This window comes from Petromyzon marinus, chromosome 75, assembly GCF_048934315.1.
Source record: "Petromyzon marinus isolate PM22_M1 ecotype Great Lakes invasive population chromosome 75, UKy_Petmar_22M1.pri1.0, whole genome shotgun sequence".
NCBI classification, from domain to species: domain Eukaryota; kingdom Metazoa; phylum Chordata; class Hyperoartia; order Petromyzontiformes; family Petromyzontidae; genus Petromyzon; species Petromyzon marinus.
This window is the reverse complement of record NC_133741.1, coordinates 7,142,009-7,159,618: the sequence shown is the minus strand read 5'-3', so window position 1 is coordinate 7,159,618 and position 17,610 is coordinate 7,142,009. Positions and strand designations below refer to the sequence as shown.

General features: G+C 52.4%; 1 protein-coding gene across 2 annotated transcripts in view; it reads right to left on the bottom strand.

Annotated features, from left to right (window-relative positions):
• Nucleotides 1-17,610, bottom strand: part of LOC142907164 (uncharacterized) — a 198,912-nt gene that overhangs the window by 155,034 nt on the left and 26,268 nt on the right. The window contains exon 4 of one of the 2 annotated variants that reach the window (XM_076056412.1): nt 13,426-14,139. In XM_076056412.1, the coding sequence (XP_075912527.1) occupies nt 13,441-14,139 (699 nt within the window). In that variant the 3' untranslated portion in view covers nt 13,426-13,440. Of the gene's footprint in view, nt 1-11,772; nt 14,140-17,610 lie in introns of those variants that run through there. The other variant, XM_076056411.1, reaches the window with a different exon arrangement.

The following is a 17,610-nucleotide window of genomic DNA, read 5'->3' as shown; positions in this document are numbered from 1 at the left end:
ACTGAGACGAGTCGCTGATGCACCATCAGCTATAATCCCTACTGTACAAACTTGCTGTGCTTTAGCCACCCGGCGCTCCGCTCGTTGTTCTGAGCGTCGCTCCTCCGCCCTCCATTGTTGTTGGAGGGCGACTGCCTCCAACTGCCCAGTAGCGTCCTTCACGAGCCTCCTCCACAGAGGCCGATCTTGACACCGCTGGTACCGGTCATCGGCAAGTCCACTCAGCTCCACGTCCTCCTGTACCCCATCACTCCATCTCTTCTCTAGCCCGTGCCGCGCCCGCTTAGCCCCCTCGATCCGGCCGAACAAAAGCTGTTTCGGCATGCGGTGGCAGGGCATGCGGGCTACATGACCCAGCCATCGCAGCCTTCCCCGCCGGAGGAGCTCACCGATGGGACCTTGCCCAGATCTTTCAAGAATTTGTGAGCTCCTCACACAATCCAACCTGGTTAAACCCAGGATGGATCGTAGGCAGGCTAGCCTAAATGTTTCTAACCGGCGAAGATGTTCCATTAGGGGGGTCCACGTTTCGCAAGCGTAGAGAATGGAGGGAATGACCGTGGCCGAGAAGACCCGAAGCTTAGTGCGGAGCGACAGACCAGGTAGCTTCCACACAGCGTTACGCAACCGATGAAAAGATATTGCCGCTCGACTGATTCGGAGTGAGACCTCTGCTGTTAAACTGGAGCCGGTCATAAGCACACTTCCCAGGTATGGGAAACTCTCCACTCTCTCCACAACTTCCCCATCACCGATTGGGAGTTGTGGGGGTGGAGTGTCCGATGGTACAAAATACCCAGGCAGGTGCTTAGTTTTGGTGGGGCTGATGGTAAGGCCGCATCTCTTAGTGGCACGCTCCAGTCTCAGCAGCAGCGTCTCCAACTCCTCCTCTGAGTGAGCAGCTATTACCAAATCATCAGCATACATAACGTGGTTGAGCAATAGGGAGCCATCCCTTGACCGCACCCGGGCATCGATCAGCCTCCCATTATATCTGTACCAAATGGAGATTCCCCCGGTACAGCTATTGAAGGCTTCACGAACTACGTGGTCAAAATAGATGTTAAATAATGTGGGAGCCAGAGGACATCCCTGTCGCACCCCAAGGTGTACAAGGAAAGGCTCGGACTCCCGGCCACGTAGTTTTACTCTGGCCCGTTCACCATCATGAAGGTCCTTAATGATCGTGAGCAGAGGGCCAGGTACTCTAAAAGCACGAAGAACAACCCAGAGCCCAGGCCTATTGATGGTATCATAGGCCTTGACCAGGTCAATAAAGCAGAGATGTAGGTCTTGCTGGAATTCCCTACACCTCTGCTGTAGCAGACGGACAGAAAATATGGCATCTGTGCAGGACCGCCCTTTCCTGAAACCGCATTGGGGCTCCGCAAGCCTCTCCTCAGCGTGCCTGGCAAGGCGATGTTGAATAATCCTTGCCAGGACCTTTCCCAGCACACTGAGGAGTGAGATGCCCCTGTAGTTGTTACAGTCTGTGCGGTCCCCCTTCTTAAAGAGTGGGACCACCAGGGCATCCTTCCAATCCTGCGGAACCCGTCCAGTGGTCCAGACTGTTGTTATGATGTCATATAGGGCAGTCTGTGCACAAACTCCACCCTCCGCTGCCTTTCCTGGTCTCAGACTCCGGATCAGCGGCAAAAACAACCCACTACCTTCTCGCGGTGCCGGACGGGCAACTCTGTCGTGGACAATGCTGTGGGGGGAGGGCCAATTCCGATTGGCTCCTCCCCTCATGGCGTCTGTGTCCACCACAGGGGCTAAACGGGGGCTCTGGACGGGTGCGAGGGGCTGGTAACCCCTCCACCTTCAATTAATTACCACGAAACCACGAGTTAAGCGGCGATGTTCACACACCACAACACAAACAGTTACTCGTTTGAGGCTGAGTCGACCTAGGGGACGGCCCAGGACCCGGTTAAATTAACCGTCACCGGCGGCGGTGGCCGTGAGCGGGAATCGAACTTCGGGTTCGCCGGGTTCGTAGCGCGGCTGTGGCGCTGGACCGCTCCAACTGCAACGCGTTGAGCTTCCACGGGTCACGTGACAGGTGTGACGTCACAGCCCACGTGCCGTGCAATTAAAAATAAATGCGTTATTGAGCTCACCCTTCCACTCCCCACCCCTCCCACTCATCACGCTAATTTCTCGCGTTAACATCACGCTAATTTCTCACATTAACAACATGCTAATTTCTCACGTGAAGATCATGCTAATTTCTCACATTAACAACATGCTAATCCCTCACATTAACATCATGCTAAATTATCACATTAACGTGCTAATTTCTCACGGTAACATCGGGCCAATTTCTCACATTAACATCATGCTAAATTAGCACATTAACATCATGTTAATTTCTCACATTATCATCATGCTAATCCCTCACGTTACAATCATGCTAATTCCTCACATTAACGTGCTAATTTCTCACATTAACATCATGCTAATTTCTCACATTAACGTGCTACATTAACATCATGCTAAATTATCACATTAACGTGCTAATTTCTCACGGTAACATCGGGCCAATTTCTCACATTAACATCATGCTAAATTAGCACATTAACATCATGTTAATTTCTCACATTATCATCATGCTAATCCCTCACGTTACAATCATGCTAATTCCTCACATTAACGTGCTAATTTCTCACATTAACATCATGCTAATTTCTCACATTAACGTGCTACATTAACATCATGCTAAATTATCACATTAACGTGCTAATTTCTCACGGTAACATCGGGCCAATTTCTCACATTAATATCATGCTAAATTAGCACATTAACATCATGTTAATTTCTCACATTATCATCATGCTAATCCCTCACGTTACAATCATGCTAATTCCTCACATTAACGTGCTAATTTCTCACATTAACATCATGCTAATTTCTCACATTAACGTGCTACATTCTCACATTAACGTGCTACATTCTCACGTTAACATCATGCTAAATTCTCACGCTAATGTGCTAATCTCTCACATTAACATCCTGCTAGGTTTTCACATCAACATCATGCTAATTTCTAACATTAACGTGCTAATCCCTCACGTTAACGTGCTAAATTCTCACATTAACATCGTGCTAAATTCTCACGTTAACATGCTAATTTCTCACATTAACATCGTGATAAATTCCTCACATTAACGTGCTAAATTCTCACATTAACGTGCTTTATCCTCACGTTAACGTGCTAAATTCTCACATTAACATCGTGCTAAATTCTCACGTTAACGTGCTAAATTCTCACATTCACATCGTGATAAATTCCTCACATTAACGTGCTAAATTCTCACATTAACGTGCTTTATCCTCACGTTAACGTGCTAAATTCTCACATTAACATCATGCTAATTCCTCACATTAACGTGCTAATCTCTCACATTAACATCATGCTAAATTATCACATTAACATCATGCTAAATTCTCACATTAACGTGCTAATCTCTCACATTAACATCATGCTAAATTATGACATCAACATCATGCTAAGTTCTCACATTAACGTGCTAATTCCTCACGTTAACATCATGCTACATTCTCACGTTAAAATCGTGATAAATTCCTCACGTTAACATCATGCTAAATTCTCACATTAACATCATGCTAAATTCTCACATTAACGTGCCAAATTCTCACATTAACATCATGATAAATTCTCACATTAACGTGCTAAATTATCACGTTAACATCGTGATAAATTCCTCACGTTACAATCACGCTAAATTCTCACATTAACGTGCTAAATTCTCACATTAACGTGCTAAATCCTCACGTTAACATCATGCTAAATTCTCACATTAACGTGCTAAATTCTCACATTAACGTGCTAAATCCTCACGTTAACATCATGCTAAGTTCTCACATTAACGTGCTAAATTCTCACATTAACGTGCTAAATCCTCACATCAACATCATGATAAATTCTCACATTAACGTGCTAAATTCTCACATTAACGTGCTAAATCCTCACGTTAACATCATGCTAAATTCTCACATTAACGTGCTAAATTCTCACGTTAATGTGCTAAATCCTCACATCAACATCATGATAAATTCTCACATTAACGTGCTAAATTCTCACATTAACGTGCTAAATCCTCACGTTAACATCATGCTAAATTCTCACATTAACGTGCTAAATTCTCACGTTAATGTGCTAATCTCTCACGTTAACATCATGCTAAATTCTCACATTAACGTGCTAAATCCTCACGTTAACATCATGCTAAATTCTCACATTAACGTGCTAAATCCTCACGTTAACATCATGCTAAATTCTCACATTAACGTGCTAAATCCTCACGTTAACATCATGCTAAATTCTCACATTAACGTGCTAAATTCTCACATTAACATCATGATAAATTCTCACATTAACGTGCTAAATTTTCACGTTAACATCGTGCTAAATCCTCACGTTAACATCATGCTAAATTCTCACGTTAACGTGCTAAATCCTCACGTTAACATCATGCTAAATTCTCACATTAACGTGCTAAATTCTCACGTTAATGTGCTAATCTCTCACGTTAACATCATGCTAAATTCTCACATTAACGTGCTAAATCCTCATGTTAACATCATGCTAAATTCTCACATTAACGTGCTAAATCCTCACGTTAACATCATGCTAAATTCTCACATTAACGTGCTAAATCCTCACGTTAACATCATGCTAAATTCTCACATTAACGTGCTAAATCCTCACGTTAACATCATGCTAAATTCTCACATTAACGTGCTAAATTCTCACATTAACATCATGATAAATTCTCACATTAACGTGCTAAATTCTCACGTTAACATCGTGCTAAATCCTCACGTTAACATCATGCTAAATTCTCACGTTAACGTGCTAAATCCTCACGTTAACATCATGCTAAATTCTCACATTAACGTGCTAAATTCTCACGTTAACGTGCTAATCTCTCACGTTAACATCACGAGGCCTCGGGCCACTTCTTTTGACGACCCTTGGGGCTACACCCATTTCAAACCTCTAAAAACAAAAACAAAAAAACATTCAGCCTGAGCAGCAGGGACAGAGCTGTCCCAACCTGATGACGGACCGCTAGGTGTCGCGCCCGAAACGTCGTGATTTATTTGATGTTCCTACCTACCAGGGTATCGATTCGTGCGTTCACGAAAGCCTCGAATCAAGATGTTGTATTAGATGCACATTTTGCTTGTGCAGCAAAGCAATTGTAATTGTTTTAATGTTTTGACAACACGTCCGCTCGCTAACCATTACACATTTGTCAAAGTCGAAGGAGTTGCAGCACTATAGCAATAGAGGCAGTGCGCGAATCGCTTGAACCGGAATCGAGAGCTTGAAAGCGTTCAGCCGCCCACTCATCCACCCACCCACTCACTCATCCACCCACTCACTCACCCAACCACTCACCCACTCACTCACTCAGCCACTCACTCACCCACCCACCCACCCACTCACCCCACTCACTCACCCACCCACTCACCCACCCACTCACCCAACCACCCACTCACTCACCCACTCACTCACTCACTCACCCACTCACCCACCCACCCACTCACTCACCCACTCACTCACTCACCCACTCACCCACCCAGTCACCCACCCACCCACCCACTCACCCACCCACTCACCCACCCACTCACCCAACCACCCACTCACTCACCCACTCACTCACTCACCCACCTACTCACCCACCCACCCACTCACCCACCCACCCACCCACTCACCCACCCACCCACCCACTCACTCACTCACCCACTCACTCACCCACTCACCCACTCACTCCCTCACTCACCCACTCACCCCACTCACTCACCCACCCACTCACCCACCCACCCACTCACCCACCCACCCACTCACTCACTCACCCACCCACTCACTCACCCATCCACCCACTCACCCACTCATCCACCCACCCACGCACTCACTCACTCACTCACCCACTCACTCACTCACTCACTCACCCACTCACTCACCCACTCACTCACCCACTCACTCACCCACTCACCCACTCACTCACCCACTCACTCACCCACTCACTCACTCACTCACCCACTCACTCACTCACCCACCCACTCACTCACTCACTCACCCACTCACTCACTCACTCACCCACTCACTCACCCACCCACTCACTCACTCACTCACCCACTCACCCACTCACTCACTCACCCACTCACCCACTCACTCACTCACTCACCCACTCACTCACCCACTCACCCACTCACTCACCCACTCACCCACTCACCCACCCACGCACTCACTCACTCACTCACCCACTCACTCACTCACCCACTCACTCACTCACTCACCCACTCACCCACTCACCCACTCACTCACCCACTCACTCACTCACTCACCCACTCACTCACCCACCCACTCACTCACTCACTCACCCACTCACTCACTCACTCACCCACTCACTCACCCACCCACTCACTCACTCACTCACCCACTCACTCACTCACCCACTCACTCACCCACCCACTCACTCACTCACCCACTCACCCACTCACTCACTCACTCACCCACTCACTCACCCACTCACCCACTCACTCACCCACTCACCCACTCACGCACTCACTCACTCACTCACCCACTCACTCACTCACTCACCCACTCACCCACTCACCCACTCACTCACCCACTCATTCACCCACTCACTCACCCACTCACCCACTCACTCACCCACTCACTCACCCACTCACCCACTCACCCACCCACTCACTCACCCACTCACCCACCCACTCACTCACCCACTCACCCACTCACTCACCCACTCACCCACCCACTCACTCACCCACTCACCCACTCACTCACCCACCCACCCACTCACACACACAGACACAAGACTCACACACACAGACACAAGACTCACTCACACACAGACACAAGACTCACACACACAGACACAAGACTCACACACACAGACACAAGACTCACACACACAGACACAAGACTCACTCACACACAGACACAAGACTCACACACACAGACACAAGACTCACACACACAGACACAAGACTCACTCACACACAGACACAAGACTCACACACACAGACACAAGACTCACACACACAGACACAAGACTCACACACACAGACACAAGACTCACAAACACACAGACACAAGACTCACACACACAGACACAAGACTCACACACACAGACACAAGACACACACAGACACAAGACTCACACACACAGACACAAGACTCACACACACAGACACAAGACTCACACACACACAGACACAAGACTCACTCACACACAGACACAAGACTCACACACACAGACACAAGACTCACACACACAGACACAAGACTCACACACACAGACACAAGACTCACACACAGACACAAGACTCACACACACAGACACAAGACTCACACACACAGACACAAGACTCACACACACAGAGACAAGACTCACACACAGACACAAGACACACACACAGACACAAGACTCACAAACACACAGACACAAGACTCACACACACAGACACAAGACACACACACACAGACACAAGACTCACACACACAGACACAAGACTCACACAGACACAAGACTCACACACACAAGACTCACACACACACACAGACACAAGACTCACACACACAGACACAAGACTCACACACACACAGACACAAGACTCACTCACACACAGACACAAGACTCACACACACAGACACAAGACTCACACACACAGACACAAGACTCACACACACAGACACAAGACTCACACACACACAGACACAAGACACACACACACAGACACAAGACTCACACACACAGACACAAGACTCACACACACAGATACAAGACTCACACACAGACACAAGACTCACACACACAGATACAAGACTCACACACACAGACACAAGACACACACACAGACACAAGACTCACACACACAGACACAAGACTCACACACACAGATACAAGACTCACACACACACACACAAGACACACACACACAGACACAAGACTCACACACACAGACACAAGACTCACACACACAGATACAAGACTCACACGCACAGACACAAGACTCACACACACAGATACAAGACTCACACACAGACACAAGACTCACACACACAGACACAAGACTCACACACACACAGACACAAGACTCACACACACAGACACAAGACACACACACACAGACACAAGACTCACACACACAGACACAAGACTCACACACACAGACACAAGACTCACACACACAGACACAAGACACACACACACAGACACAAGACTCACACACAGACACAAGACTCACACACACAGACACAAGACACACACACAGACACAAGACTCACACACAGACACAAGACTCACACACAGACACAAGACTCACACACACTCACAGACACAAGACTCACACACAGACACAAGACTCACACACACAGACACAAGACTCACACACACAGACACAAGACACACACACAGACACAAGACTCACACACACAGACACAAGACACACACACACAGACACAAGACTCACACACAGACACAAGACTCACACACAGACACAAGACTCACACACACACAGACACAAGACTCACACACAGACACAAGACTCACACACACAGACACAAGACACACACACACAGACACAAGACTCACACACAGACACAAGACTCACACACACAGACACAAGACACACACAGACACAAGACTCACACACAGACACAAGACTCACACACAGACACAAGACTCACACACACACAGACACAAGACTCACACACAGACACAAGACTCACACACAGACACAAGACTCACACACAGACACAAGACTCACACACACACAGACACAAGACTCACACACACACACACAGACACAAGACTCACACACACAGACACAAGACTCACACACACACAGACACAAGACTCACACACAGACACAAGACTCACACACACACAGACACAAGACTCACACACACAGAGACAAGACTCACACACAGACACAAGACACACACACAGACACAAGACTCACAAACACACAGACACAAGACTCACACACACAGACACAAGACACACACACACAGACACAAGACTCACACACACAGACACAAGACTCACACAGACACAAGACTCACACACACAAGACTCACACACACACACAGACACAAGACTCACACACACAGACACAAGACTCACACACACACAGACACAAGACTCACTCACACACAGACACAAGACTCACACACACAGACACAAGACTCACACACACAGACACAAGACTCACACACACAGACACAAGACTCACACACACACAGACACAAGACACACACACACAGACACAAGACTCACACACACAGACACAAGACTCACACACACAGATACAAGACTCACACACAGACACAAGACTCACACACACAGATACAAGACTCACACACACAGACACAAGACACACACACAGACACAAGACTCACACACACAGACACAAGACTCACACACACAGATACAAGACTCACACACACACACACAAGACACACACACACAGACACAAGACTCACACACACAGACACAAGACTCACACACACAGATACAAGACTCACACGCACAGACACAAGACTCACACACACAGATACAAGACTCACACACAGACACAAGACTCACACACACAGACACAAGACTCACACACACACAGACACAAGACTCACACACACAGACACAAGACACACACACACAGACACAAGACTCACACACACAGACACAAGACTCACACACACAGACACAAGACTCACACACACAGACACAAGACACACACACACAGACACAAGACTCACACACAGACACAAGACTCACACACACAGACACAAGACACACACACAGACACAAGACTCACACACAGACACAAGACTCACACACAGACACAAGACTCACACACACTCACAGACACAAGACTCACACACAGACACAAGACTCACACACACAGACACAAGACTCACACACACAGACACAAGACACACACACAGACACAAGACTCACACACACAGACACAAGACACACACACACAGACACAAGACTCACACACAGACACAAGACTCACACACAGACACAAGACTCACACACACACAGACACAAGACTCACACACAGACACAAGACTCACACACACAGACACAAGACACACACACACAGACACAAGACTCACACACAGACACAAGACTCACACACACAGACACAAGACACACACAGACACAAGACTCACACACAGACACAAGACTCACACACAGACACAAGACTCACACACACACAGACACAAGACTCACACACAGACACAAGACTCACACACAGACACAAGACTCACACACAGACACAAGACTCACACACACACAGACACAAGACTCACACACACACACACAGACACAAGACTCACACACAGACACAAGACTCACACACACACAGACACAAGACTCACACACAGACACAAGACTCACACACACACAGACACAAGACTCACACACAGACACAAGACTCACACACACAGATACAAGACTCACACACACAGACACAAGACACATACACACAGACACAAGACTCACACACAGACACAAGACTCACACACAGACACAAGACTCTCACACACACAGACACAAGACTCACACACAGACACAAGACTCACACACACAGACACAAGACTCACACACACAGACACAAGACACACACACACAGACACAAGACTCACACACAGACACAAGACTCACACACACAGACACAAGACTCACACACAGACACAAGACTCACACACACAGACACAAGACACACACACACAGACACAAGACTCACACACAGACACCAGACTCACACACAGACACAAGACTCACACACACAGACACAAGACTCACACACAGACACAAGACTCACACACACACACAGACACAAGACTCACACACACACACAGACACAAGACACACACACAAACACAAGACTCACACACACACAGACACAAGACTCACACACACAGACACAAGACTCACACACACAGACACAAGACTCACACACACAGACACAAGACTCACACACACAGACACAAGACTCACACACACACAGACACAAGACTCACACACACAAGACTCACACACACAAACACAAGACTCACACACAGACACAAGACTCACACACACAGACACAAGACTCACACACAGACACAAGACTCACACACACAGACACAAGACTCACTCACACACAGACACAAGACTCACACACACAGACACAAGACTCACACACAGACACAAGACTCACACACAGACACAAGACTCACACACACAGACACAAGACTCACACACACAGACACAAGACTCACACACACAGACACAAGACTCACACACAGACACAAGACTCACACACACAGACACAAGACTCACACACACACAGACACAAGACTCACACACACAAGACTCACACACACAAACACAAGACTCACACACAGACACAAGACTCACACACACAGACATAAGACTCACACACACAGACACAAGACTCACACACACAGACACAAGACTCACTCACACACAGACACAAGACTCACACACACACAGACACAAGACTCACACACAGACACAAGACTCACACACAGACACAAGACTCACACACACAGACACAAGACTCACACACAGACACAAGACACACACACAGACACAAGACTCACACACACAGACACAAGACTCACACACACAGACACAAGACTCACACACACAGACACAAGACTCACACACACACAGAGACACAAGGCGCGGGGAGTTTCACTTCTTGAATCAATTCGATCATCGCGTTTATTGCCATCACGATCATCACAATCATCACGATCAGTCAAGATCATCAGGATCGTAGTCAGCACCCATAGCACACAGCAGCAGCAGCAGGGCCTAGATCCAGCAGGTAGGGCCCTTAACAATAACCACACAGAGACCCTCAGACTCATCACACAGAGACCCACAGACTCACCACACAGAGACCCACAGACTCACCACACAGAGACCCACAGACTTACCACACAGAGACCCACAGACTCACCATGCAGAGACCCACAGACTCACCACACAGAGACCCACAGACTCACCACACAGAGACCCACAGACTCACCAAACAGAGACCCACAGAGTCACCACACAGAGACCCACAGACTCACCACACAGAGACCCATAGACTCACCACATAGAGACCCACAGACTCACCACACAGAGACCCACAGAATCACCACACACAGACACCCACAGACACTCACCACACAGACACCCACAGACTCACCAAACAGAGACCCACAGAGTCACCAAACAGAGACCCACAGAGTCACCACACAGAGACCCACAGACTCACCACACAGAGACCCACAGACTCACCACACAGAGACCCACAGACTCACCACAGACACCCACAGACTCACCACACAGAGACCCACAGACTCACCACACAGAGACCCACAGACTCACCACACAGAGACCCACAGACTCACCACACAGAGACACACAGACTCACCACACAGAGACCCACAGACTCACATAGAGACCCACAGACTTACCACACAGAGACCCACAGACTCACCACACAGAGACCCACAGACTCACAACACACAGACCCACAGACTCACCACACAGAGACCCACAGACTCACCACACAGAGACCCACAGACTCATCACACAGAGACCCACAGACTCATCACACAGAGACCCACAGACTCGCCACACAGAGACCCACAGACTCACCACACAGAGACCCACAGACTCACCACACAGAGACCCACAGACTCATCACACAGAGACCCACAGACTCACCACACAGAGACCCACAAACTCACCACACAGAGACCCACAGACTCACATAGAGACTCATAGACTCACCACACAGAGACCCACAGACTCACCACACAGAGACACACACAGACTCACCACACAGACCCAACACACAGAGACACCCACAGACTCACCACACAGACTCACCACACAGACTCACCCCACAGACACCCACAGACTCACCACCCACAGACTCACCACACAGACTCACCACACAGACTCACCACACAGACTCCCCTCCGCCCCCCCGAGCTACCCGTGCCCGACCGTGCTCGCCGTGTGTGCGAGCAAGACGTGCTCCACCAGCTGGTGCTCTAGCTCCATGCCCACAGACTCACCCCACAGACACCCACAGACTCACCACCACACAGACTCACCCCACAGACACCCACAGACTCACCACCCACAGACTCACCACACAGAGACACACACAGACTCACCACCCACAGACTCACCCCACAGACTCACCACACAGACTCACCACACAGACCCAACACACAGACACCCACAGACTCACCACACAGAGACCCACAGACTCACCACACAGACTCACCCCACAGACACCCACAGACTCACCACCCACAGACTCACCACACAGACTCACCTCCGCCCCCCTTAGCTACCCTCGCCCGACCGTGCTCGCCGTGTGTGCGAGCAAGACGTGCTCCACCAGCTGGTGCTCTAGCTCCATGCCAGCGAGCGCTTCCTCGTCCGTCACGCGCAGGTCCAGCGCCTCCCACCGGAACCCGCCCCCCACCGTCGCCTCCCCACCAATCTCCCCCCACTCCACCCACTCCTCGGGCCCGGAGTGCACCACCGGCGTCACGCCCGGAGCGGCTGCGGCTGCGGCTGACGGCGCTGACGATGATGATGCTGATGATGATGATGCTGCTGACGATGATGATGCTGATGATGCTGCTGCTGACGATGATGATGCTGATGATGCTGCTGCTGACGATGATGATGCTGATGATGCTGACGCTGCCGCCGCCGCCGCCGATGACGACGACGCTTCTGCCGCCGCCGACGACGCTGATGATGATGCTGACGATGATGATGCTGATGATGATGATGATGCTGATGATGCTGATGATGCTGATGATGATGATGCCCTGGGCCTGTAGAGACGCACGCGGGCGGCCCGCGAGCTGAGCAAGTTCCCGACCACGAGGCGGTGGCCGTAGCGGCGCAGGGCCGCCGGGCAGGACGAATCCAGGCGGCTACCGTCCGTCTCCAGCTTGAACGACACCACGAAGGCACGAGGGGCCCAAGAGCGTACCAGCGGAGACAGCAGCTTGGGCACCAGGGACAGGGACAGCTAGGGGAGTGAGAGAGACACGGGGAGTGAGAGAGACACGGGGAGAGAGACACGGGGAGTGAGACACGCACGTACCAGCGGAGACAGCAGCTTGGGCACCAGGGACAGGGACAGCTAGGGGGGAGAGAGAGAGACACGGGGAGTGAGACACGGGGAGTGAGACACGGGGAGAGAGACACGGGGAGTGAGACACGGGGAGAGAGACACGCACGTACCAGCGGAGACAGCAGCTTGGGCACCAGGGACAGGGACAGCTAGGGGAGTGAGAGAGACACGGGGAGTGAGAGAGACACGGGGAGAGAGACACGGGGAGTGAGACACGCACGTACCAGCGGAGACAGCAGCTTGGGCACCAGGGACAGGGACAGCTAGGGGGGAGAGAGAGAGACACGGGGAGTGAGACACGGGGAGTGAGACACGGGGAGAGAGACACGGGGAGTGAGACACGGGGAGAGAGACACGCACGTACCAGCGGAGACAGCAGCTTGGGCACCAGGGACAGGGACAGCTAGGGGGGAGAGAGAGACACGGGGGGGAGAGAGACACGGGGGAGAGAGACACGGGGAGTGAGACACGCACGTACCAGCGGAGACAGCAGCTTGGGCACCAGGGACAGGGACAGCTAGGGGGGTGAGACACGGGGGGGAGAGAGACATGGGGAGAGAGACACGGGGAGTGAGACACGGGGGGAGTGAGACACGGGGGAGAGACACGGGGAGTGAGACACGCACGTACCAGCGGAGACAGCAGCTTGGGCACCAGGGACAGGGACAGCTAGGAGGGTGAGAGAGAGACACGGGGAGTGAGACACGGGGAGAGAGACACAGGGGGAGAGAGACACGGGGGAGAGACACGGGGAGTGAGACATGCACGTACCAGCGGAGACAGCAGCTTGGGCACCAGGGACAGGGACAGCTAGGGGGGTGAGAGAGAGACACGGGGAGTGAGACACGGGGAGAGAGACACAGGGGGAGAGAGACACGGGGGAGAGACACGGGGAGTGAGACACGCACGTACCAGCGGAGACAGCAGCTTGGGCACCAGGGACAGGGACAGCTAGGGGGGTGAGAGAGAGACACGGGGAGTGAGACACGGGGAGAGAGACACAGGGGGAGAGAGACACGGGGGAGAGACACGGGGAGTGAGACACGCACGTACCAGCGGAGACAGCAGTTTGGGCACCAGGGACAGGGACAGCTAGGGGGGTGAGAGAGAGACACGGGGAGTGAGACACGGGGAGAGAGACACAGGGGGAGAGAGACACGGGGGAGAGACACGGGGAGTGAGACACGCACGTACCAGCGGAGACAGCAGCTTGGGCACCAGGGACAGGGACAGCTAGGGGGGTGAGAGAGAGACACGGGGAGTGAGACACGGGGAGAGAGACACAGGGGGAGAGAGACACGGGGGAGAGACACGGGGAGTGAGACACGCACGTACCAGCGGAGACAGCAGCTTGGGCACCAGGGACAGGGACAGCTAGGGGGGTGAGAGAGAGACACGGGGAGTGAGACACGGGGAGAGAGACACAGGGGGAGAGAGACACGGGGGAGAGACACGGGGAGTGAGACACGCACGTACCAGCGGAGACAGCAGCTTGGGCACCAGGGACAGGGACAGCTAGGGGGGTGAGAGAGAGACACGGGGAGTGAGACACGGGGAGAGAGACACAGGGGGAGAGAGACACGGGGGAGAGACACGGGGAGTGAGACACGCACGTACCAGCGGAGACAGCAGCTTGGGCACCAGGGACAGGGACAGCTAGGGGGGTGAGAGAGAGACACGGGGAGTGAGACACGGGGAGAGAGACACAGGGGGAGAGAGACACGGGGGAGAGACACGGGGAGTGAGACACGCACGTACCAGCGGAGACAGCAGCTTGGGCACCAGGGACAGGGACAGCTAGGGGGGTGAGAGAGAGACACGGGGAGTGAGACACGGGGAGAGAGACACAGGGGGAGAGAGACACGGGGGAGAGACACGGGGAGTGAGACACGCACGTACCAGCGGAGACAGCAGCTTGGGCACCAGGGACAGGGACAGCTAGGGGGGTGAGAGACACGGGGGGGAGAGAGACACGGGGAGAGAGACACAGGGGGAGAGAGACACGGGGGGAGAGACACGGGGAGTGAGACACGCACGTACCAGCGGAGACAGCAGCTTGGGCACCAGGGACAGGGACAGCTAGGGGGGTGAGAGACACGGGGGGGAGAGAGACACGGGGAGAGAGACACGGGGAGTGAGACACGGGGAGTGAGACACGGGGAGTGAGACACGCACGTACCAGCGGAGACAGCAGCTTGGGCACCAGGGACAGGGACAGCTAGGGGGGAGAGAGAGAGACACGGGGAGAGAGACACGGGGGGGAGAGAGACACGGGGGGGAGAGAGACACGGGGGGTGAGACACGGGGAGAGAGACACGGGGAGTGAGACACGGGGAGAGAGACACGGGGAGTGAGACACGGGGAGTGAGACACGCACGTACCAGCGGAGACAGCAGCTTGGGCACCAGGGACAGGGACAGCTAGGGGGGAGAGAGAGAGACACGGGGAGGAGAGAGACACGGGGAGAGAGACACGGGGAGAGAGACACGGGGAGAGAGACACGGGGAGTGAGACACGCACGTACCAGCGGAGACAGCAGCTTGGGCACCAGGGACAGGGACAGCTAGGGGGGGTGAGAGAGACACGGGGGGGAGAGAGACACGGGGGGGAGAGAGACACGGGGGGGAGTGAGACACGGGGAGTGAGACACGGGGAGTGAGACACGGGGAGAGAGACACGCGCGTACCAGCGGAGACAGCAGCTTGGGCACCAGGGACAGGGACAGCTAGGGGGGTGAGAGAGACACGGGGGGGAGAGAGACACGGGGGGGAGAGAGACACGGGGGGGAGTGAGACACGGGGAGTGAGACACGGGGAGAGAGACACGCACGTACCAGCGGAGACAGCAGCTTGGGCACCAGGGACAGGGACAGCTAGGGGGGTGAGAGAGAGACACGGGGGGGAGAGAGACACGGGGAGTGAGACACGGGGAGAGAGACACGCACGTACCAGCGGAGACAGCAGCTTGGGCACCAGGGACAGGGACAGCTAGGGGGGAGAGAGAGAGACACGGGGAGGAGAGAGACACGGGGAGAGAGACACAGGGGGAGAGAGACACGGGGAGTGAGACACGGGGGGGGTGAGACACGGGGGGGAGTGAGACACGGGGGGAGAGACACGGGGGGGAGACACGGGGAGAGACACGGGGAGTGAGACACGGGGAGAGAGACACGGGGGGGAGACACGGGGAGAGAGACACGGGGGGAGAGACACGGGGGGAGAGAGACACAGGGAGAGAGACACGGGGAGAGAGACACGGGGGGAGAGACACGGGGGGAGAGAGACACAGGGAGAGAGACACGGGGAGTGAGACACGCGCGTACCAGCGGAGACAGCAGCTTGGGCACCAGGGACAGGGACAGCTAGG